Genomic DNA, 22,380 nt, shown 5'->3' on the forward strand with positions numbered 1-22,380 from the left:
GGGGGGAAGACGAACCACGAACGAGTGAAGCTGCTGCCAAGGAAAGGAAAGGGGGAAAGACGAACCACACACGATTGAAGCTGCTGCCAGAGCAAGAGAGTAGCAAACGTAAAAACTGAAAAGGAAAGGGGGAGTGGGGAACAGGCAAGAGGACGAATTGAACAGACGACAGACAGATGGACAGATAGGCAGACGGGTAAAGCTGGATGAGCGGGCGATGGTGTGGTGTGAAGCGGAAAGTTAGCACCCCCGCCTGCACGACAATTGTTGTCTGCTGTCTGAAGTGTATGTGTGTATGTATGTGTGTGTGCACACGCGCGCACGTGTTCCTTCAGACGCGACCTGGCGGTGCTGCTGCTGCACAGCGGGGACCTGCCGGCAGCCAGACTGGAGCTCATGACCTACCTCAACCTCATCGCCGTGTCAGACAAGCCCGGAAGTGCAGCCACAGCAACCGCTCTCAACCCAGCTCTTACATACCCCACAGCCATCTCATCATCATCATCATCATCATCACCATCAGTGACAGCAGTTGCCGCAGTCCGTTCCCCTTCACAGGGCAGTGGGACCGACCCACGGGTCACAAATGCAGCAGCCCGGAGCTCGCCTGCGGATCATCTCCTGCCGGGCCCGGGTCAGGTGCACTCGCGGGACCCGTTCGACTTGCTGCTTTGTCGGCAACTGATGGCGGCGCTGGAGGGCCGCGCCGCGCAGCCCTCCTCCTCCTCCCCTTCTCTCTCCTCATCGCACCTAAATGGTTTAGGACAGGTGGCAAAGGAGGGAGAGGAGGAGGACGAGGAAGGGGAGGGGGGCCTGCAGGAGCCTCTGAGCATTGAGTCGGTGCTGCGTGCGGTGCCACCTTGGGAGGTAGAGAGGGATGGGGGGGGTAGTGGCAGCGGCGGTAGGCGGCGGTACTTGCCGCTGACCTGGTGAGGTGCCGAGCTCCTTCCCCCATTCGACGTCCATTCACTCCATGTCCACTTTGGGGGAACCTACGGAGATGTCTAAGGTGTGTAAGTTGGCGATGGAGGTGGCTTGTGGAGGCTTTACTTAACACTGTGCCAAAATTGGACTAGAGCTCGTCGCGACGTATTTGGAATCGCGTAGACATTCCAGCTGGGCATCCATCTCCAGGAGGGTATGCTGTGTTATGAGTTCGCTCGTGGCAGATAAGCAAAATGAGAAAATTATTCTGTGCGAGATGCCAGCGTCTCCCCTGCTCCATGCGAAGAACGCTTGCTCCGTTCCGCCGACGCTTTCCTCCGGAGGCCCGGAACAGATTTGTAGGTGGATCTGCATGGTATCTTATATACAAAAGGCACGAACGAAGTAATTTTCATGCTAGTTGCGCCTTATTGGTGGTGCGCCGTGTGGTTATTGATCGTCCGGTTAGCAGTCGCGACTCTAAAAGAGCACCATAAGAATGCAAGGTGCCGGAGTGATGATTCTTGGTAATAGGATCTAGTTGGATTTGATTTGCAGGAAAAGGGGCAATCACATGGCGAACTCAAAGCTGCGAACCCTCGCCCGGAGCAACAACTAACGGGTGGCTGATGCAGGCGGGATTTTGAGGATTAGATATGCCTTTTGAATTGTAAGAAATAGCTCCCCGCTTCAAGGTAGAGCATCACATTTTGGAGGGTATCAGCGGACGGACAGACGGACAGCGGACGGGACGACATAATAAGATGCCGTACGGTAGCACGCGCCAAGACGGCGGACCTGCACATAAATAATGCTATAGCGAAGTATCGCTTTGGAACTCGTAATTGCTTGCAGCGCGGAAGAAATCGCTGCATTCGTTTGGTAGCGTCTGAAAGTTTGTCTTTGCCTTGTAAATTTGGAGTCATCTATGGGCTGGGTGCTCATCTGTTACTAGATACGTTTCACCTTCTTGTAGCCGCGTCCCGTAGAAGATGTCCGAAAGGACACCTCTTCTTGAAGCTGAGCATGTGCCGGCTACGACAACGCTTTCCCGAAAGGTCTCCGGTTGTGTGCTGAACACAGCGAACTGTTTCCTTTCAGACGGATCAAGCAAGGACAATGCAGAGCACCGAAAGGTGTGTTGGGAATGGACACTTACTTGCCGGTCGCGGGTATCGGAGGCAACTTGTTGGCGCTCTGCTACCACAGGTCCAGCGCAAGCTAATCATCGCTTGTGTACTATGCATCATATTCATGATTGTGGAGGTGGTTGGTGGATACCTAGCGCACAGGTAAGCAGTCGTGCTCTTTGTTGCAGCGTAATTCGAGCCTGTATCTAACACCATGTCGTGTCCTGCACTTCCAACCCAGCACTATAACCTTCTACCTTCCAGCTTGAGGCCACTGCACAACAAATGTCTTTCCTCCTTCTGTGCTAGTCGGTACTTCCTTTCGAACGACGTTCCCCCCTCCATAACACCCTACATCCCTTTCCGTGCCATCAGCATTGCAATCCTTTCAGATGCAGCGCACATGCTGTCCGATGTGGCGGGTTTCGCTGTCTCGCTCTTCGCAGCGTGGGCCGTCACCCGGAAGAGCCACGCGTCGTATTCCTTTGGATATCACCGCATCGAAATCCTCGGGGCACTGGCCTCCGTGTTAGCCATCTGGGCAGTGACCGGAGCTCTGGTGTTTGAGGCGGTGATGAGAGTGCTGTACCCGGAGCCTGTGGATGGCAAACGTAAGAAGGAAGGGAAGGCCCTAAGGGAATGGGCGGGTGTGGGCTCGGTGCAAGTATACCTCATGAAAGTCCCTGTAGAGAGGGCGGTGGGGGAGGCTAAGGCTGCTGGTGCCGCTATCTGCAGCCTTCTCCGACCCACTTTTAGGAGTGCTGCTGCTGTCCTCATGCAAGGTTGTTGAGGATGGAGAGATAGAATGGAAATGTCAAAATTGGATTAGGGGCCATGACCTGGCGACGGCACGTCAAGTGGAGGAGGGCAACGGCCGTGGAGGAGGGCAGCGCTCCATCTGCGGCATGTTATCCATAGCCCTGATCCCATTGCCCCCACCGCCCCACCACCCTGTCACCGTTCCCTTCCCTCCCTTTGCGGCCTCCCGCATGGAAACCTGACACCTTGAGGCCGCTCTTCCCCATTCCACCTCACCACGGCTTTCAACGCCCGCACGTGTCTCCCTTGGCTTTTATCTTCTGCACACCTCCCGCCTCTCCTCATTACTCCATTAGTCTCAAATTTTGGATGCCGGCAGCTCGTGTCTGATTTCCTTGCACATGATGATTCCCCCTCTCCCTTTCAGCTTTTTGGAACCCAGCAGTTGGGGGCAAGCTTCGGATGTCGGCAGCTGACCCCCCTCTGCTCCGTACGTGCGACCCCCCTCTCCTCTGTTCTCCCCGGGCCGCCCTCAGTCATGTTTGTGGTGGCATGTGCTGGCATTGCATTCAACTTGGTGATTGCGGCGGTACTGGGTGAGCATCACGTCCACGGACCTGGACACAGCCACGATCATGACCACGGGCACAGCCACGGCCACGGACATGGCCACAGTCATGGCCACGGCCACGGGCATAGTCATAGCCACGGGCACAGCCACGGCGGGAGCCTCGGTGGCCGGGTGGCCGCGAAACACAGCCACGGCGGTGACAGCAGCTGTGGAGGAAGTGGGCACAGTAGCTGCAGCGGCCGCTCCCACCCCCATCACAGGGCAGGTGCGTGTGCAGTAGTGTGTGGTAGTGGTGGTGGGAAGTTGGGGTGTTGGTTGGGGATTTGGGTTTCCTCCCCATTGTGTGCTGTGCTGCACTGGCCACAGCACCTGTGAATGTGTTTGGCAGGGCCATGAGGGGCGTGGCGTGCTCCCGAACTATCTGCCTTTCTTTTACCAATCTTCCGTACAACACGTATACACCTTCCGTAGGGCTAATGCCGCCTGGGCAGAACGCAAGAAGCTGTGTTACACCCACCCGTAAACCAAACTTATGTACGTGTGCGTATGTGAGCCATGGTGGCTAATTGTGTTCTCTGCCAGCATTGGCCCTGCAGCATACCGGTACCTGCAGGAGTAACCAGCCAAAACCATTGCGCTCTCTCCGCTCTCCTGTGTCGTGTGTGTGCCCTTCCCTCCCTACAAGCCCAGGTCCGCCGGCGGGTGAGAGCTGCTGCATCATCACCCTACCCCTGCCGACACATGCCGGGGCCGCAGCGGCGGGAACACCACCACCACCACCAGCACCACCACCGTGTGCGGGGCCACAGCTGCCACCCGTGACTCGGTGGGTGGTTGGGTTGGTGGGTGGTCATGGCTGATTGGTAGTAGTGGGTGGGTGGAGGGTCCGTGGGTGGGAAACGATACATTATTTAGAGTGCTTATGGGTGTCTGTGTGCGGAACGCAAGGCTATTGACAAAATGAGGTCACCTCCGTCACCACCTACCCTCGTTTGTCCTTCACCGTCACCACTACCACCACCATGACCTTTCCTGTGTGGCCTTGAAACCTCCAGGGAGGCTGGGGCTCACGGTGTGCCGTTGGTGCTGGACGTGGCCAACGTCCTGGGGACCTTGGCGGCGGGGAGCCCGCTGGAGTCCGAGACGGAGCAGCCGCAGGGGGCAATCAACAGCGGCTCAGGCGGTACTATAGCAGCCGCACCGTGCTGCACGGCTGTCCGTGGGTGCGGTCCAACGGGCTCTGTGGGCCCTGATAGCGGCGACGACAACGGCCATGATCACGACCATGGCCACCAACACCAGCAGGGGCATGATCACAGACATGGGTATGGACATGGAGAGGGGCAGGAGCAGGCTGCGGGCGGAGTCACCCACTCGCACAGTCACAGCGAAGCTGGTAGCAGTGACGAAGGCGGTTCCGATGATGACCATGCCCACCATCACAAACACAGCCACGGTCATGGCCATGGTCACCAGTATGACCAGCACGCGGGCGGCAGCCGAGTCCGGGGCGCTGCGGAGGGTCACGGTCATCGCCATTCTCACAGCCATGGGCACGGGCATGGACACAGCCATGGGCACGGGCATGGCCACAGCCACGACCACGGGCATGGCCACAGCCACGACCACGGGCATGGCCACAGCCACGATCACGGGCATGGCCACAGCCACGATCACGGGCATGGCCACAGCCACGGGCACGGCTCCAATATCAACCTGCGCAGCGCGGTCCTTCACGTTCTGGGCGACCTGCTACAGAGCATCGGAGTGGCTGTGGCGGGGCTGCTCATCTGGTGGAAGCAGGCGGACCCGCGCTGGCAGGTAACAAGGAGTTGTGATCAAGACACTCCATCCCAGCAGCAGCAGCAACAGCAGCTCAACCCGCAGTCGTACGCACTTGCGCCTCTTTAAAGCTGCTGACAGGCCTATCCTAGCCTGATGTGTTGAATCAACCCATATGGAAGTCGGGTGCGGTTACACGAGGGTAGGCCTCGGGAACATTAAGGCTGTGGGGTTGGGGCCGTAGCGTGGATTGGAAAACAAGGGGGGCATGCATGGTGGAGGTAAGCTTTGGGTTTACGAAACGGCGCCATGTGGTGTTACGTGGCTAGTGGTTTAGCGAATAGAGGGTTGCGCCGGCTTACTTGGGCTCCGCTGTCCTAAGCCAGCACTCTGGACTTGTTTCCCAGTTGACATGGCATCTATTTCAACACCATTTTGCATCACCACCACGATTATTCCCTCTGCACGTCGGCCCCCCACGGTGGGTCTCACTGAGTCGCACACACGCCTAACCCGGATTAGGAGGACACAGCTAACCTGATCATCTCTCCGCCCGGACGACCCGGACAAAAATTTCGCTTTCAGATTGCGGATCCCATCTGTACCTTCGTGTTCGCCTTTCTGGTGCTGCTGACCACCCGGAGCATTATCGCCGACATCACCCACACGCTCATGGAGCGTACCCCGCATCATGTCAACCTGGCACACGTGACGGAGGCCATGACTAGGGTGGGTGTGTATGGTTACGGTATGGCTGGCTGTGTGGAAGGGGGAAAGGAAATGGGATGGGTGAGTAGGGACGTTCGGACTGGTGGGGGACCTAGAGAGGGTCAGGCTGGGCTGTCTTGCTGCTGCTGCTGCTTTTCATCCTTCCTTGCCTACATCGCATTGCCTCGTCATCTAAACAAATCCCGTTATCCGCCTTCCTTCATCGCGCATGACACACGGCCCACAATCCACGCTCTCTACCGCACCCCATCGCGCCACATCTCACCCAAACCGCCGTTGTACCCCTCATGTCACCCGTACAGATGGATGGCATTCTTGACGTTCACGACCTGCACGTGTGGAATCTGTCCATGGGCCTCCCCATCCTCACGGCTCACGTGCATATCGCCGAGTGGGCGGATGCGGATGCAGTATTGCGCGAGCTGGAGGCCTACGTGCGGAACACACTGGGCATTCAGCACTCCACCATACAGATCTGCAACTACCAGGGAGCGGCGCTGGCGACAACCGCCACGGCGTCAAGGGACGTAGTAGCGGTGGAGACGATAGAGGCTGTGGGACTTGTAAGCTCGGCCATTCTTGTCGGCAGTGGAGGGGTTGGAGCGGGTCCTTCGGACTGTCAGCAGGATTGTGTGTAGGCGGTGACAGAACGACAGGCGGTGGCATGGATGCGTGCTGGAGCTGTGAAAATACAACACTGTCAGCCCTAGGACTTCTGTCATAAAACGTTGCCTCTGCTATCTCTCGATTACTGGGCGACCTCCATGGCGTGCGCCAGTGTAAGAACCATGCGCTGATGCAGAGCTCTGCGACAGTCGTTACGGAGGTCACAGCGGGTGTGATATGGTGCAGCAGCGATTCCGGAAGTGTTTGTGTGTATCTGTCGGAAACGATGTTTATTCTTGGGTTTGCGGTGGGCGACGTGCTGAATGGTGTGATGGCCGCAGATATGAAACTGCAGGGATGTATGGTGAAAGCGAACGTCGCAATAAGTCCTGTCGTGCGTCTCTCGGTTTGGACGGATGACACCAGCAGCTGCGCTTTACACAGACAGGCAAATCATGTGCCAATGTCATTTCCTTCATAACTAGCACCCGAGGTGTAAGGAGAGTGTGACATGAACATTAAGATAAAAAAAAGCTGACAATATTCCACCAGATCTCAGAAGTAACATGAAGTGTAATGACTCTCTGCGAAGATTTTCTATCTGTTAAGTTAGCCCATGGCTACGAGTCCGCGTTATTAACATGCAATCCATGACTGGATCTTTCTATACCGGGCGCGTAGGTCATGTCGGCATTGTGCGTCCAAAACTTGTATTCACAAAGCCACACGGTCTTTATGTACGATCCAGAGCGAGGCAATAAATTTTGGAAGCGTGTGTCATCACGCCACATTAATTTACTACATGTGTATCGTAAACAGAACACTTAACAATAATAAACATAATAAACTGCCAGCCAGTGGCAAAGCACACGGTGTCCACACGCACTGCGTCCGGCGTACGTTGCGACGTCATGAGACACTCTTGTGCTCGAACGTTCGAAGCACCAACCTGCCTTTCGAATCTGTGCTAGACCAGCAGTTCTGAGCTGTCCATTCTGCACCCTTTTTCCTCCCCCGCACGCGCACGCATTCACTGTACCGCTCCGCCTGCATGTCGGCGGCAAATGCCACCACTACCCAATAACTCCATTGGCCCATAACACCCTACCTAACTGGAAAGCCCGCCCCACCCTTCGTTGCCTTGCGCGACCAGATCTTTACTGCGCCGCCTTACCCTTCATGCTAGTGTTCACCAAGACATGTTTCCAGGGCTCCCCTCAGCAACCTCGGACCAAACAAGTGGGTTGACCAAAGTACCAACTACCAGCAGCAGGGTCGTCAGAATGCCCCGTTCCAAACGCTATGCAATAGTCCTGCTTACCACTGTAGCTGTATTCTGCACACATCCTGTTTGTAGCCACAAAGGATGGAGGTGCCTTCTGATGTGCAGTTAATTCTGACCCTTGTAGCGGGTTGATCATCTGTTGAACCTAAATAAGGTCTACTGCCCTGAAAAACCGCTGCATATTTAACCCGAAAGCCGCCCTCCCCCACTTCCCCACCCGAACAACTTTTCACTTAACCCAGCCGCTCTGCACGGAAGAGCTCAGTGGCCCTTTGCTCGTCATGAACGGCTTGCCCTTGTAGACCGGGGTCCCGGCTGCATCAAAAGGGAACACGGAAGTAACAATACGGGCAAACGGACAGGCATCACATCAGTCAGCATCGGAATAAGCGCAACTGCTGCGCTCTACTCGGTTTCTACCTCCGCCAACATCCGCAACACAGTGCCCGCTTTAAGTCTGTGCAAAACTGCACGGACAGCAGCACAGCCAGGGAATCAGCACCTGCAAACCCTTTGGCAAAAAAACATCAAACGTGGCCAAATTTTCATATACACAGGGCAGTGTCACAACCACACAGATCTCACCCTCGTCGGTCTTCATGTCCGGGAAGAGCCGCTCCAGAATCTTCTTCTTCGGGTTGATCTCTTCCGGTGGGCTGCCCAAGTACCTGCATTGCACGAGATTGCAACACAGTGAGCCGCAGCCAGCCAGACCGAGAACAGGCACGGACGTTAGCCAGACGTGGCTACTCCTGCGAAAATGCTCTCACCGCCGAGGAAGATGCCAGTATCATAACACATTATATATATGCATGCCACCGCTAACAGCGATTACGTGTGTTGGCTTACCCCTCCACTGTGAGCCGCTCGCCAATGGGCACTCCTTCCGGCACAATGACGGGCTCCACCTTGCCATGAGCATCGTCCGAGGCGCACAACACCTGGGTGGCGTGAGGGGTGTGAGAGCGGGAGGGAATCCACTGGGGTGTTGAGGTGACGCAACGGATGTTGGCATGAGCGGAATGAACAGCCTTGCACAAAGTAGGGTTTGGGATGAAACTGGCAACAACAGGAAAACAAAGCGCCTTGCATTAAGAACCTCAGATATTCTCAAACTTTACAGATCACCGCCCGTTTGGGCGTCAAAGGTGTGGTAAAGTTCGTCATTGGTTCGGTCAAGCAAAATGGCGCCTACAAATTATAACACGGAACGCAAGGCCATGCCACGACCGGCAAATAGAGACCACATTCAGTCAAGACACACGTACAGAGGTTTTTACATATGTACATATATATGTGATGGCCGTAGCAGGACCGACGGATCGGAGACTACGGGACTACATCGGGACACGGCATAACGGAGCATTCTAAGAGTACTGAAGGTGCGAGTAAACAACGTAAACGGCGGGCACATCAAAAATTGCAGGCCCAACATATCAGAAATAATACCAGGACTTCAGGTATTCTCAGACATAATTATCATCGCCCTTCCCGGCTTCGGTTTGAGTTTTTCATCAAGAGTCCATTACGTGACAGTGAGAGTGTGTGTTTTGCAGTGGGAATAAAGCCATGGGGTGCAATGAAAGCACGTCATTCATGACGCTCTAATATTCACCATTCCGCACCTTCCAGGCAACCTTCCTCTTCCTTCCCCACCCAAGCCCTGCTCACGCACCATGCCGTAGCTCATGATGTCGCGCATCTTGGCAGGCTTGAGGTTGCACACCACCACCACGACACGGTCCTGTGAGGCGAAAAGGAGTAATTCGTATAGTTCAGCAGAGTCTCGAGGGCAACTTTGTCGCCTAAGACGAGAGTTTAAGATATAGACGATATGGGCTTCTCAATCTTCTCTAGCAGATGCCCACCGCAAACAGACACACACACACACACACGCGCGCACGCGCACACCTGCATCTGCTCCAGCGGTACGAAATTGCGAAGGCCAGAGATCACCTGACGGGGCTTTTCCTCTCCCACGTCAATCTGCGGTGACATCATGTTAGGACCACGACAGACCATGTAGCACAGCTTCAAGCCGAGGTCATGGACGCATGTACAACGTATTGCAGCCAGTGATACCCGACCCGGTGGAGCGAACCGATGTGTCACTCAAGCGCGTCGGAGCCGGGCCATACGTATGGTTACCATTCGCGCACCCTGCCCCAATGACTATGACAAGGTACCGTACATATCATCAGAACAAGGGGCTTAGGCGTTTTCACCCACAAGCAACAACATCAAGCTGCAGGACATTGGAGCATCGCAGTCAAAGCTGTTCGCAGCCTGCGGACGGCTTATCCATCACATTCACAGCTAATACTTCACACCTATGTCACGGCGGAAACCTTCAGCCTGCCGTCCGCAAGTCCGGTGCAGGACCTCACCTCCTCCAAATACAGCGCATCCGCGTTGGGATGCTTGTCCACCTTAATAATCCGCCCCACTCGGCAGTCCAGCATGTCGATGGTGGCCTCCTCCTCGCCGGCCTTTGAAGATGCGATGGCCGGTGCGGCGGCTGCAGCGCCTTTCCCTCCTGCGCTCTTGGCCTCTTTTCCTCCATCCTTCTTGCCTGCGCCCTTCGCCTCCTTGTCCGCAGAAGCCGCTGGTTTGCAATCGGCAGCTGCTGCCGCGGTAGCAGCAGCAGCAGCTGGACCAGCGGCCGCCTCAGCTTTAGCACCCTGCGGTATGCCACACACAAGCGATCATTCCAAGGGCCATACCAAAAAACGAATTGGTGTAACTGCCGGTCTCTAACCCACAACAGCACAATATGGCACAAGCGCAATCGCTACAAGTAACCCCTTCTAACCCCTCACTTTTGCTGGCGCCGCAACCACCTTCGTAGCCTCAGCAGGGGCGCCCTTGGCTGGTGCAGCTGCGGCCGGAGCTGCCGCTGGCGGCGCGGCCTGCAGCATTGCAGCGCGGATACGAGGTCGGTCACTTCCATTTCGCCAATAAGGTTAATAAGGAGCTGCCTGGTGTACAAAGCTATGCCATGCAAGCATATCGTGAGGCTGCATATTCATTTCTTGTGGTTCTAGCGTCATGCTAAATGTCTTCGCCATAACAACAAACATTGAACCTGTACGAGAACAGGACCCAGACCACATCATCAAGAAAATCGCTGAGCGTCAGCATGTTATGCAAACGGACCCAGCACGACAGCAGACGCTAAGAGCCATGATTCTAAGGCTGCCACCGTCCAGGAATTGTACCTTGGGGGCAGGGGGTGCGGGGGGCGGTGGCGCGACGTAGTGCGGCTTCTTGAGGCTCAACCGTGGTTGGAAGAAGCCATTCGTGTCGACAGTGTTTTGCAGCAAGTCGTACCACCGTAGTAAGTTGCAGAAATGGAGTGTTTGCGCCGCGGGAAAGCTAGTCTGTGGATGTCAACGCAGGGGCGCAGGGTGGTGTGGGTCCAATGCAAGAGACTGCAAGGAAATGACAGTGCATGCGTGCCCTGGGCGCAGGATATCGCAGTGACCCAGATCAGGATCGAAGGATAGTCGACGCCGCGACCGAGCATCTCGTTGTCGTTGTTGGAAAGTCCATTGTTGCGGTGGGAGGATACAAACCCCAATAACGAAAAGCCAGGCCCTGCTTGTCCGACCAAAATCCTCTTCCGCGTCGCCCCAGAAAACCTTATCGCATTTTTATGGCAGGAACCTATCCTGATGCCAAGCGGAGGGCTGAAACTCGTGCCCAAAACGTTAGGAGTCTTGGTACGTTCAGAATCAACACCAACCACCCCGTCCTGGCTCACTGCGGCCCACCCGAAGGTACACGAAGCGGCCTACCACGGCGGGATGCACCAAACCATAAATGACGAGGTCAGCCAACGTTGCAGAGCCTCCCACCAAGTAGGTGCACGAGGTGAGATGCTGGTCCAGCTGCGAGATAGCGTTCGAAAGTTAGCTAAGGCTCTGTCGGCCCTCGCAGGGAGGGACTGATTGCATCGTCCGCACCTTTAGTAGTTTATCATCCATGAGTGGCGTCAGTTCGATGGTTGCCCACGTCAGCCATGCTGTCACCTGCACGAACATGGCGGCGCAGGGCAGATCAGCACCCTTGCATAGCCCTCGTGAGATCGCGGCGCCTTTTGGCTGCTCGTGCCTAGAGTTTTTTTATACGACTGTCCTTGTCCTCACCTGTGCTTGCATTTCAGGCGTCGGCCCAAGCAAGCTGTGTTTCCCAGATGACTGTCGAACAAGATGGGTGCAAACTGTCGCGAGACCGCTGATCACCGAACCATTGCCTGCTGCCAGCTGCACTTGGCCAGAAGTGCTAGTGGTTGGCTGCTCTGCGGAACCTAGACAGTGCGCAACAAAGCACGCCGCTGCGGCTGGTCCAACATGGCCAGACATATTTGAAAACAGCACGGAGCTTGTAGATGTAACGTACCAACAAAGACTCTTCACATTATTGTTTTCGTTATCTTGGGTAATGTACCGTACCCAACGCTGTACCACGATTAATGCTGACCCTGCCTGACCTTCACGCCTACATTCTCCAAACCGTCAAGTATTTCGAGAATAGTTTATTTGGTGAATATTAAGTTCTTAGTTACAGAACTGAACCAAGGGTACTTTTTGACCAACAACAAGTTTTTTCATTCCAGGGAAAGGATCTGCGTATTTTGAAACGGTGATTTGTGGATGTTGCTGCTGCATGGGAGAAATGTGCTTTTGGGAGGAAGGTTTCTTGCGGCTTGTTTCGGGCTAGTGCCATGGCACCTTTGAAGCCCCGGTTTGCCTGGGCTATTGACTGGTCATAACTCATGGTGCCACCAGAGCCGCAGTTGCCAGCTTTTGAGCCGGCTCTGCCGCAAGCCAGACGCAACAACCCGGACACCAGCTTTCAGACAGGGCATGACGATAGCTCCTCAGTATTCTTAAGCTCCGATGATATTGAATCGGCTGAAGCTTTAACGGCGGCAGAAAACACTTCCGTAGCAACAGCCGTGCACACGCGGGATGCCGGGGCTCTAGAGGACCATGTGCGCATACTCGGCGAAACGGTTTCAGAGCATATTGGGGCTATTTTTCCTGAGCTGCAAGATACCGCTATCGGTCAGCAGCAGCCGACGGCCGTGGACGCAGACACGAGGCGTCCGCCCCGCCCTCTTGGCCCCCTCCTATGGCGTCTGTTTCCTCGATGCATCCGCACGACGACTGAGGAGGTTTGCATAGCAGCTGAGGTCACGCTCAATGTAGCCCCGTCGGAATGCCAGGTAACCGCTGTCAAGGATGGCGTCAAACTGCCCGTCCGCCTCGACTTCCTCAACGACCGCCAAGCAACCGGCGACGACACAGACCAGCCTAGCCGCTTACCTGGCAGTTCTCGGGCCGCAATGCAAGCCATCGCTGCCTGGCGGCGCCAAGCTAGCACAGACCAGGTCAACCAGGTGTTGTCCGCTCATCGCCCTGATAGCGAGCTCGTTCTCATCTGGGTCATCCCAGGTGCCTCTCCGGGCCTTATGCTCATTGAGCTGCACGCGCCGCCATCCTTCGTTAGCGCTGCCGGCGATGGCCTAGGCGACGGCAATTCCACGAGAAGTTCTGGTTCCGCCGCACCGCACCGCATCGCGGCATCCACTGGAGCGCTGGAGTCTGCCTGGCGCACCCACGGCATTGCAGCTTCCGGCGTTGGACCTGCCTGGCCCATGAGAGGATTGCGAGAAGCCGCCGCAGCCATGGCCGCGGCAGAGTGCTTGGCGCCGACCATCAACGTCGGCACAGGCAGCGCACAGGCGATTGGCCCGGCCGCGGCGGCGGCTGCAGCGGCGGGCTCCAATAATGCTGACGGCAGCGACAGGCTGACTGGTGAAGCTGGGGCAGGCGGGCGGCAGCCCGCGGCCCTAACGGCGTCGCTGAACCGCGCCCGCGTGTTTGGCCTCAGTGCGCCTGGCCCCGTGCAACAGGGCGGACAGGAACGCCGGTTGTTTGGGGCCATGGGTTGGCGGGGTGTCATGTGCAGCAGCGGCGCGCTGACGGTGGTCGTGGTGCCCGACGCTGGCATGGAAGGCGAGGTGTGCGCGCTGCTGGCGATGCAGCACCAGCAGCTGCCGCTTCCTGTGTGCCCAGAGGAGTCCCTGGGCGAAAATCCGCCAATACCGCAGTCGCTGCAAAGTTTGCAGCGGCAGCAGCAGCAACAGGGCCAGCCTTTTGCAGGTGTCCCATTGGATATGGGTCCGAGTCGTGTGTACGCGTCGGCACAGCCAAGTGTTGGTATCGAGTCCACCGTCGCTGCTGTCACAGTGGGCAATCTGGGTTTCGCCGGTAATGACGAAGGAGCGGTAGGTGGGTTGCTGGCGAAACTGGATAAGGAAGACAAAGACGACGCGCGTGCGAGGGAACGGTTCCTCTGGGACCTCGGTGCCTGGCTGGAGTTGACAGGAAGGAGAGCGGCGGCGCGAGAGGCGGTGGCGACAGGCCCGACAGACGGCATCGCCGGGGTCGCTGCTGCGAACGCTGCGAGGTCTGCGGCTTCTTTGCGGCAGGCGCCCGGCAGGGCGGTCCGCGGAAGCGACCAGGCCCAGCAGCGTCTGTCGCAGCAGCAGCAGCAGAGACAGCACTCGGCGCAGCACCCCCAGGCTCAACAACGCCGTGTCCTGGGGGACTTGCTGCCCGTATCGGAGATTGAGGCCCTCGGCGGGGCGCCGCACAATGCTGGCATCACGCGAGTGGCGCCCGGGCTCGGCTTGGAGACCTGGGTGGCGCCGCCGAGAACTGGGGAGCAGTTGACGACTGTAGCGAACGCGCAGCAGCCCATGCCGCAAACCGCGTTGGAGCTGCTAGGCTTTGCGTGCAGCCGCGGTTGGGCCGCGACTTCGACCCACATTGTGCTGGGCCTTATGGATATGGGTTTTTCCATGCACGCCATCAACGCTTCCGTACAGGGGGCTCACGGCTGGTCGGCATTGCATTTGGCAGTGGCGTCTGGCAGTGCGGAACTGGTGGCCATGACGGCACTGTGGCGCAGCTACGGCCGGTACGGCGACGGCGCTGCTGTACAGGAGGAATGGCGAGCGATGCTGGCGGCGGTGAGTCCAGGCCCGTGCGCGGGCCACCGTGGGCTTTTGCCGTACAGGCCCATACAGGTTTCTAGGGAGCGCCTCATCTGCTTTCGGCAGGAACATCCACTAATTTGATTCATACTTACTACTTGCCTGTCTTCCCATTTTTTCTCTGCACCTCGCCTGTCTCTCTGGGACGTCCATTCGGCCCCAGGCCCCTTAGCGCACCCCTACCCTTTCCTTCATATGCGCTTACTCCTCCGCGTCCGCCTCTCCTCCCCTTCCTTCCCCACATATTTATGACTCCTGTCCATTACCGCGCCCGCCCATCAGCCGGGACCAGGCGGCCTTACTCCGTTACACCTAGCCGCAGTGCTGCCCAAGCCCGCAATTGCCGCCATGGACCTTCTGTCCACTCTCCCAGCCGAAACCTTATCCACGTGGTTCGACGAGTCTGCCTGCGACGGCTGCACGCCCGCCCACTACGCCTTCCGCGCGGGTAATACCCACCTCAACGAACACGCACTGCTCTGCCTCGCCACCGGTACGGCAGCACTGGACCTAGGTACGGCACAAGGCCTGCAAGAGGTCCTGCCGTACCTCGGCGAGCTGCAGGCCGAGCTGTCCACCTGCAGCGAATCTGCGGACCTGGAGGGAGGAGCGCACGAGCGCGCCAGCTCGGGCGGGAATGTCCGCAGCGGCGGTGTTGTCGCAGCCGCCGTTGCTGACGCGGCGGCTGGGAGGCTGCCTAGCGGCAGCGTTGCGGACGCGAACGCCCTGGCGTCGCGGTCGCCGTGCGAATCGACTACGGAATCTATGGAGACAGCTTGCGAGGACAGCCCTAAAGGGTCTTCCGGAGCGGGATATGAAGGTCCCGTCGACAATGACTCTGAAGGCTGCGTCGACAATGCTGTGCTTGCTGACGGGGAAGCGCTTCCGGCGAGCGGCGGCCCAACCAGCGGTGATGTCGTTGGTTCCGGCGAGGGGGCAATGGGCGCTGGGGCCCGACCTGCGTCGCCGCCGCGGATTCTGGCGAGCAATCCACCTTCCGTGGGCGTGGCACGGGCTGGCAGTAGCAGCTCCAGCAGCAGCGGCACCTTTAGCCGTAGTAGCCGAGGCAACACTGTCAGACCTGCGACGCATTCCATGCTTGGCAGGCCCAACGTGCGCAGCTCCTCTCCTGTGCTTGAGGCGGCGGTTTCAGCGTCGGCTGTGGCTTCGGCAGGGGCGGCGACGGCAGGGGCGGCGACGGCGGTAGTTGCTAGCACCGGGAGACACTGTTCGCGATCGCTGCGGAGGTTCCTGCCGCGCTTAATGAGTCGATTTCAGTGTCTCGGTGGTAGTAGGCCCGGCTCGTCTAGCAACAGAGGTACGTCTTGGTCGAGGTCGCAGCGTGTGCCGGTGTCCACGTCGGAGATACCGTCTTTGGCTGCATCCACGCCGCCGCCTTCGGGAACCTCCGCTTCAGCAACCCGGCCTTGGGTTGAGCCACCTTCTGTCTCCAGGGAAGGCGACCCGCATCAGTTGCAGCCGCGCGGTGTGGCGGAGGCGCAGCAGAGCAGCACCAGTAACAGCAGCGCCAGCCCTTTTGCCGTAACGACATTACTGCACTCCCTCTCACCCGTGTCCTTGCAAGGCGGTCAGGAGCACCCACACGCGCACCCGCACCCCACGGGTAGCACAGCTGGTGCTCCGCTAAACACGTGCACCGGTACCCCGCCGTCTCCCAATGGCACCAACGCGCACAGCCTCCACAGAACCAGCTCCAGCAGAAACTGCCCTCCGCAGCCCCAGCTTCACACACGTGGCGAAGAGTCCCAATCTCCTGGACAGTCCGTACCGATCCAAGCATCAACGGTGCCGCTGCAGCGCACCACTGACTCGCAAGCCTGGGCGCCAGAGCCATGGTTAATGCAAAAGCGCGCCTGGCCGCAGCCCAGCAGCGTTGTCGTGGAGCTTCTGGAGCGTGTCTCCCAGGCCGCATCAACCCTTGGATCGGTCGGAACCAATGGCGATTCGTGGCAGGCAAGCCCCGGCTCAGGGACTCAGTGCCATAGCTCGGGAGCGGTGCCGCAGCCGCAGCCGGCGGTACCAATGGCGGTACCAATGGCGCAAGCAGCACCCGCTCCTAACAGTACGAGTCCCCCGCCAACAATAAGCCTTGAGCAGGCGCAACAGGTCGCGCTGCAGATCGTGGCGGCTGCACGGAATCTATCAGCATCTGCTTCCGCGGAAATGTCCACGGCATTGCCGACGGCGGGTGCGGGCGCGCTTGGTGCTGCAGCTGCACTGATGCGATCCGCGCCGCCGGAGGTTGGCGACCGCATCTTGGCGGAGTTCCTCACCCCCTTGTGCAATGTGACGTTGCAGCGCCGGCTGCAGCAGCAGGTTCGGGAGCACCAGGAGCGGCTTCGGCTGAGGATGATGGAGATGTTGCACTTTGTGCGCCCTGCATACCGGACGCCGTCTGGGTTGCAGCCGTCGCTGCCGCCTCCGCCGCAACAACAGCAACAGGCGTCCCAACATCATGAGGGCCAGTGGCAGCAGCAACAGCAGCCGCAGCAAGAGTGGTTACCTGGTCTGCATTTCAGTTCCAATGGCTCTCGGCGCGCTGGAGGGAGTGGCGATGAGGAGCGCCGGCCGCGTCATGCATCTGCACCGTCGCACGAGCATGGGTGCCACCGCTTGACGGCCGCATTTGCGGCTAGCTTGGCCCCGCTAGCAGGCTTGGTGATAAAGTGTCCCGAGCTGAAGCAGGAGGGGGCAGAGGGGGCCAGGTGCCCAGCTCCTGCGTCGCAGACGCGTGAATTTGCTGCAAGGCCAGGGCCAGGAGAGGGAGCGGCGATGCCGCAGCCTGCGGCCGGGACAGGGACAGGGACGGCGGCGCCTGCCGATGCGGGTGGTAGCTGATGCAGCGGCAGGTGAGGCGGCGGAGGTGGAGCCAGAGGGAGGGCACTAATCGTTATCATAGGACCTGGTTGGTGGTTGATCTATGGCTCAGTTTTGTGCTGCCTGAGCTGAGAGCCGTAGACGCTGCGTTGTCTCGATTACTTCCCTGCCGCGGCCGTCGGCTAGACAAGGATATACTGCCTTTGGTGGTGAGCATGGGAGCCAACAGCCCGGAAGTCGCTATTTTGACATCCCGCATCTGAGAATTAAGCAGAGCTAGTCTACAGAATATGACCTCTTTCCAGTCTAATTTATCAGGGGAAATTCTTCGTTTTACTATCCCGCGTTCACCCTCGTTGGCGGCAGGGCGAGAAGCGATAGCACTCATACCGCATCCTGGCAACGGGCGTTCAACGCAGGCGGGGTGCTGGCTGTGGTACGGCGCCAGGGCGAGTAGCAGTAACGCCGACCGGGAGGTCTGAGCTGTCATCAGCTGACGCGAGGCGGCCTTGGCAAAGCGGCTGCTGCTGCTGCTCGGATTCGGGCTTCGCCGCTCTCCTTACTTAATCCAATCCGGGGTCATTCGCTTTCAGGAGTTTTCCTGGATAGTGTCCACGATTGCTGGGCCCCAAGCACCGCGCCGTGGTGTGGCCATGTCATGATGCGAAATGGCAGAAGAAATGCAGGCGCCCGCTCGCCGGGAGCAAGCACCCAGCGCGCATCTCGTGGGGGTGCGGCTTACCGTGTGGTTCCAGCTAACGGCTCACAGGCAGCCTCGAGCCCCTCGAGCACAGGTCCCTGCCCCGGGTAAGGGCTTCGAGAAGGGAACCACGAGCGCCCTTCCGCCCCCTCGTGGGCCCCTGCCGGGCCCCCGTGGCAGGGCGCACGAAGCCGAACACGTTCTGCCCGCTGCGGTGCCTGCTGGATAAATCGCAGAAGCACCGGCCGATGGGGCGTCTGTCGGATGGCGCTGTGTGGTGCGTGCGGATGCGGGTGTACGGCGTTCCAGCTGTGTGGGTTTTAGGCACGCGGGTTCATGTGCTGCCTAGACCGTTTATTATATGAATAGATAAACACCACACTTCCTTGGCTTGGCAGTGATGATTAAAAAGAGCTGGTGCACGTGGAGCGATAGCCTCGTTGCGGTCTTTCTTCGCCTTGTTGCTGTCCTGCGGCGGACGAACCCGATTCGTGCGGTGAAGCGTCATGGCTAGTTATAGACCCCTTTTTCTTAGCTCGAAAACGCGCGCTGTCAAACGCTGCAGCGGAGCGTAGGAGTGGGGCTTAGGAGGTCGGGCAGTAGACAGTAGCTGCGTGAGAGTACCCTCAGAGGAGGGGCTCACACGTGGAGGGCCTGTGCCACCTTCCCCCAATTAGGGCGACGGTGACGACGTGCATGCATGCATGCATGCTGGCTGGCTGGCCGGCTGTTATTTGAATCTTGTGCATTATGATAAAGCGGCAGCAAAGGGCAAAGTAGCAACACTGAGGGAGGTATACCTTGGGTGGACAAGGGGATGTGTCGACCCGCTTCCAGCGAATGTGCTTCTCCCGGGCATTCGTGTTTTATAGCTTTGTGGTCATGTTAGGGCCCGCCTGGCGGTCTTACTCACATTGCCCTTGCGGAGAGTAAGGGTAAGGGAGAGAGTTAAGGGTTCGTTTGGGTTTTTTTCTTGAAGCTAAGTTGCGGGATGTGCTTTCGTTGGTGGTGTTGAGATTTGACGAGTGCCGCAGACGGAAAGGTGATGCCGTTGTTTTAGCGAGTGGGGCCTTGGTTGGCTTAATTGCTGAGTGCTGCAGGTGCTGCTGGCAGTTGCTCTTGCTGCTGCGACGGCTATTGCTTCATGTTCTAGATTAAAACTGATTGGGTAATGGGGGTGTCGTAGGTGGTCAGAGGAATGTTTCATCGCCGGTCACCTTTGGACGGTGTGTTCGTGAGGCTGTGAGGCCGTAGCTGCCTTTCTTAGAACTCGAAACAGCTCGGGTGTGCCCCTAAGCCGGCGCACACCACCACCCTGGAATGCAGCAGGGGCAGGGCAGGGGCAGGGGCAGGGCAGCAAGGCGGGGTGCTGAGCTCCGGGCCGAAGGCGCGGTGTGGGTGCAGCTGTGCACCAGATAGTTTGTGTTGCGTGTGGATGTATCAATACCTACATTTACACATACATAATATATCTATAAGGTTTCAGAATTTGGGTTTTCTCACTGTCTTAGATTATTCTGGGCCGAAGCCGAAGCAGTCGGCGAGTCAGCGTCCCGTGGGTTCCGTCGGGCCTGGCATGCAGAGATAGAGGCAAGCTGGGAAGTGGAACAAGATTGTCAGGCAGGTTGAGCCAGCTGCATGCTGAGGGGCTTGTTGGAGGCAATGTCCTGTTGGCGTTGTTGGGGCCCAACATCGTGAAACAGTATCAAACTTTAGCACTACTACACAGGCGCACATATGCATGCACCGTTAACCAGTGCACATGTGCATCCTTCGAGTCAAGCACACACTAGCAGGGCATAATACGTTTTGGACTGTTTGAGGATGCCGCTGGTTTGGAGCATGGCAGGAGTGCGGGGGACCTTTGGTCAGGGAATGCTGCAGTCTTTGCATAACTGATATGGGGTGAGAGCCTGTGAAGGGGTTGGCAGGGGAGGCGTCCTAGGAGCGCCACGAGGTATCTACTATCTCTGGCTTTTGTAACAAGCTAATCATTAGAGACAGAGTGGTTATGGCGGCCGTTGCGGTAGTTGGTGTGTGCGGTGAAGAAGGGGCATTTAGGGTTGCGACGGCACAGATGGTGAGGAGGGTTGGTTTTAGTTGGCTGCCGCAGCTGCGGCGCAGCTGTGACCCTCTCTATTAATCAAAGGTTAAAGGCCGGTACTCAATCGAATCCAAACAGGTAGGTTTACCGAACGATTGTTCTTGATTCGCCTCGGGTGTGTTTGTGTGTGACTGTGGACGAGGACCAATGTGTCGTACGTGTGCCGTGGCTGTGTTTTAACAGGTGATCTCGTGTGTCCGACAGATCAAGTGGGCGGGAGGGCTAGATTCACTTGGCTCTCATCTGGGGGGGAAAGAGGCATTGCCGATACGAGGGAGCACACTAGGGGTCGTGCTGTTGACATCACTCTTGTCGTGTGTTTGCTTTGCAAGTAGCGGACAAACGTGACATTAAGGCGTGACATTGCACACGACGGGTTGAAGTCCAATGGGTTTCTCTGCCACTGCTTCCCGCTGCTGTTGCGGCTTCCTGCTGCTGTTGCTGTTTGCTGCTGCTGTATTGGGGTAGCTGCATTTTTGGCTGTGCGACGGCCGCTTCGCAATCCTGCACTGCATTGCGCCCAAACCGCGGCTCCGCGGCTGCCATCTGTTTTGTCGTCATGGTGCTGACCCACTGACTTTGGGTGGGTGGGCGTGGCAATTTCCTGCGGGGAATCGTGTGCACGTTTCGGACAAGGCTCACACACGGCGTTGCTTTCCCATCCCCCTCATCTTCCTCGTATTCTCCTCCCCAACCTGAACCTCTAGTCAGTACATCCACAGCCTCATTGCAGCGATGACTCTGAACCACGGGTCAGTAGCTTTTCCCGGAGAGGAGAATGCAGCTTCATGTGGTGCTGGGTCATGCAACAGGAATGTGGGGCGTTACTGACTGGTGACTAATCACGACTGGCGGCTGCTAGCTATGGCGACATTTTTTGCGCTGCTTGTTGGGGAGACAGCAGGGAGACGATACAGCGAGGCGCCGCTCGACACCTATTGGGTATGCCGCCTCGATCCATCTTTCACACAGATCCGTGAAGCACCTTTGCAGCATACATACACACATATATATATGTGGCTGTGGTGGACACGTGGACGCGAGGGGAACGAAAGAGCTCTCGGAACGAACAGAAAGGAAGGACACGACTTTAGCACTATTAACCTTACGATTTGGCCACATGAATGGATCTGTTATGCTCCACCTTCGTAACTAGTGTCGCAACTGGTCGCTTTTTCCGATCAGATGACCTACTCCTGTGCATGCATGCATGGCAGGGGAGGGCAGGGCAGGGCATGGTAGGGCTGTCTTCGCTGTGTGCTAGCTGAGGCTGCATGAGGCGGTGAGGCCATGAAGTGAGGCAATGAGTAGGCTTTTGGATTGGCCGCGTAAGGCCCACAGTGTTGCGCTGTTGGCGCTCATTAGGACGTGGGTTGTATTGTCTAACCAAGATGCCACCGCGTTCGTCGCCTCACCACGCACGCGGTGTAGTTACGGCGTTGTTGTTACAAGTGGAGCTCGTCCTAACGCGGGGATGCGTGGTGAGGCGATGAACGTGGTGGCCCCATGGGTAAGGAACTCACGGTGTGACCCCTGGGTTCGTCAGACAATGCTTAGACTTTGCGCGCTGACGCGAGTTGCAACCTTTCGGTCTCTGCTGCGTGCCATTCCGCTTCCAGCGCTGACGCGCTCGCCGCGGAAATTAAGCTTAGCCCAGTTCGTCAAAGGCATGATGACCACGCGCGTTTCGCTTCCGAGCACCTTGTGCGTACGAAACCATTCTCGGCGGTCCTGGTAACGGATGGAAACGGAGGGTACATGATGGCAGCAGTTTCTACAAGATGTTCGAGGCTCTGTTCTGTGACTGTCTTCTACCACACACAGTAAGCCCTGTGCTATGACGACACAGTCGGGAAGGAAACTTACCTCAGCAAAGATTAGTACGA

General features: G+C 57.7%; 3 protein-coding genes across 3 annotated transcripts; 2 read left to right on the forward strand and 1 right to left on the reverse strand.

The window, feature by feature from the left end:
- Positions 1-2,043: 2,043 nt before the first annotated feature.
- On the forward strand, positions 2,044-6,533 carry MTP1 (uncharacterized protein; the record flags this gene model as incomplete). Its single annotated transcript, XM_002953398.1, has 6 exons — positions 2,044-2,216; positions 2,430-2,665; positions 3,350-3,487; positions 4,889-5,205; positions 5,752-5,895; positions 6,198-6,533. The coding sequence occupies 6 exons, from the start codon at positions 2,044-2,046 to the stop codon at positions 6,531-6,533; spliced, it is 1,344 nt and encodes a 447-aa protein (XP_002953444.1).
- Positions 6,534-7,286: 753 nt separating this feature from the next.
- On the reverse strand, positions 7,287-12,180 carry VOLCADRAFT_121172 (uncharacterized protein). The gene is made up of 11 exons (XM_002953498.1): positions 11,935-12,180; positions 11,752-11,817; positions 11,584-11,676; positions 11,005-11,166; positions 10,606-10,695; positions 10,174-10,467; positions 9,698-9,772; positions 9,462-9,530; positions 8,636-8,727; positions 8,372-8,454; positions 7,287-8,101 (listed from the first exon to the last, which is right to left on the reverse strand). The coding sequence occupies exons 1-11, from the start codon at positions 12,148-12,150 to the stop codon at positions 8,016-8,018; spliced, it is 1,326 nt and encodes a 441-aa protein (XP_002953544.1). The 5' UTR covers positions 12,151-12,180; the 3' UTR covers positions 7,287-8,015.
- Positions 12,181-12,563: 383 nt separating this feature from the next.
- VOLCADRAFT_94260 (uncharacterized protein) lies at positions 12,564-18,172 on the forward strand (the record flags this gene model as incomplete). Its single annotated transcript, XM_002953399.1, has 5 exons — positions 12,564-12,782; positions 13,017-14,828; positions 15,135-17,539; positions 17,601-17,722; positions 18,057-18,172. 5 exons carry the CDS (start codon positions 12,564-12,566, stop codon positions 18,170-18,172), a joined length of 4,674 nt encoding a protein of 1,557 aa, XP_002953445.1.
- Between the last annotated feature and the right edge of the window lie 4,208 nt (positions 18,173-22,380).

The sequence above is a fragment of the Volvox carteri genome, assembly GCF_000143455.1.
Source record: "Volvox carteri f. nagariensis unplaced genomic scaffold VOLCAscaffold_36, whole genome shotgun sequence".
Lineage (NCBI taxonomy): Eukaryota > Viridiplantae > Chlorophyta > Chlorophyceae > Chlamydomonadales > Volvocaceae > Volvox > Volvox carteri.

Excerpts from the sequence above, each read along its gene's own strand:
- VOLCADRAFT_121172 (XM_002953498.1), bottom strand. The coding sequence starts at position 12,150 with ATGTCTGGCCATGTTGGACCAGCCGCAGCGGCGTGCTTTGTTGCGCAC. Across the intron at positions 11,818-11,934 it reads CGCCTGAAATGCAAGCACAG|GTGACAGCATGGCTGACGTG; the intron begins GTGAGGACAAGG and ends ATGTTCGTGCAG. Across the intron at positions 11,677-11,751 it reads TGGATGATAAACTACTAAAG|CTGGACCAGCATCTCACCTC; the intron begins GTGCGGACGATG and ends GCTATCTCGCAG.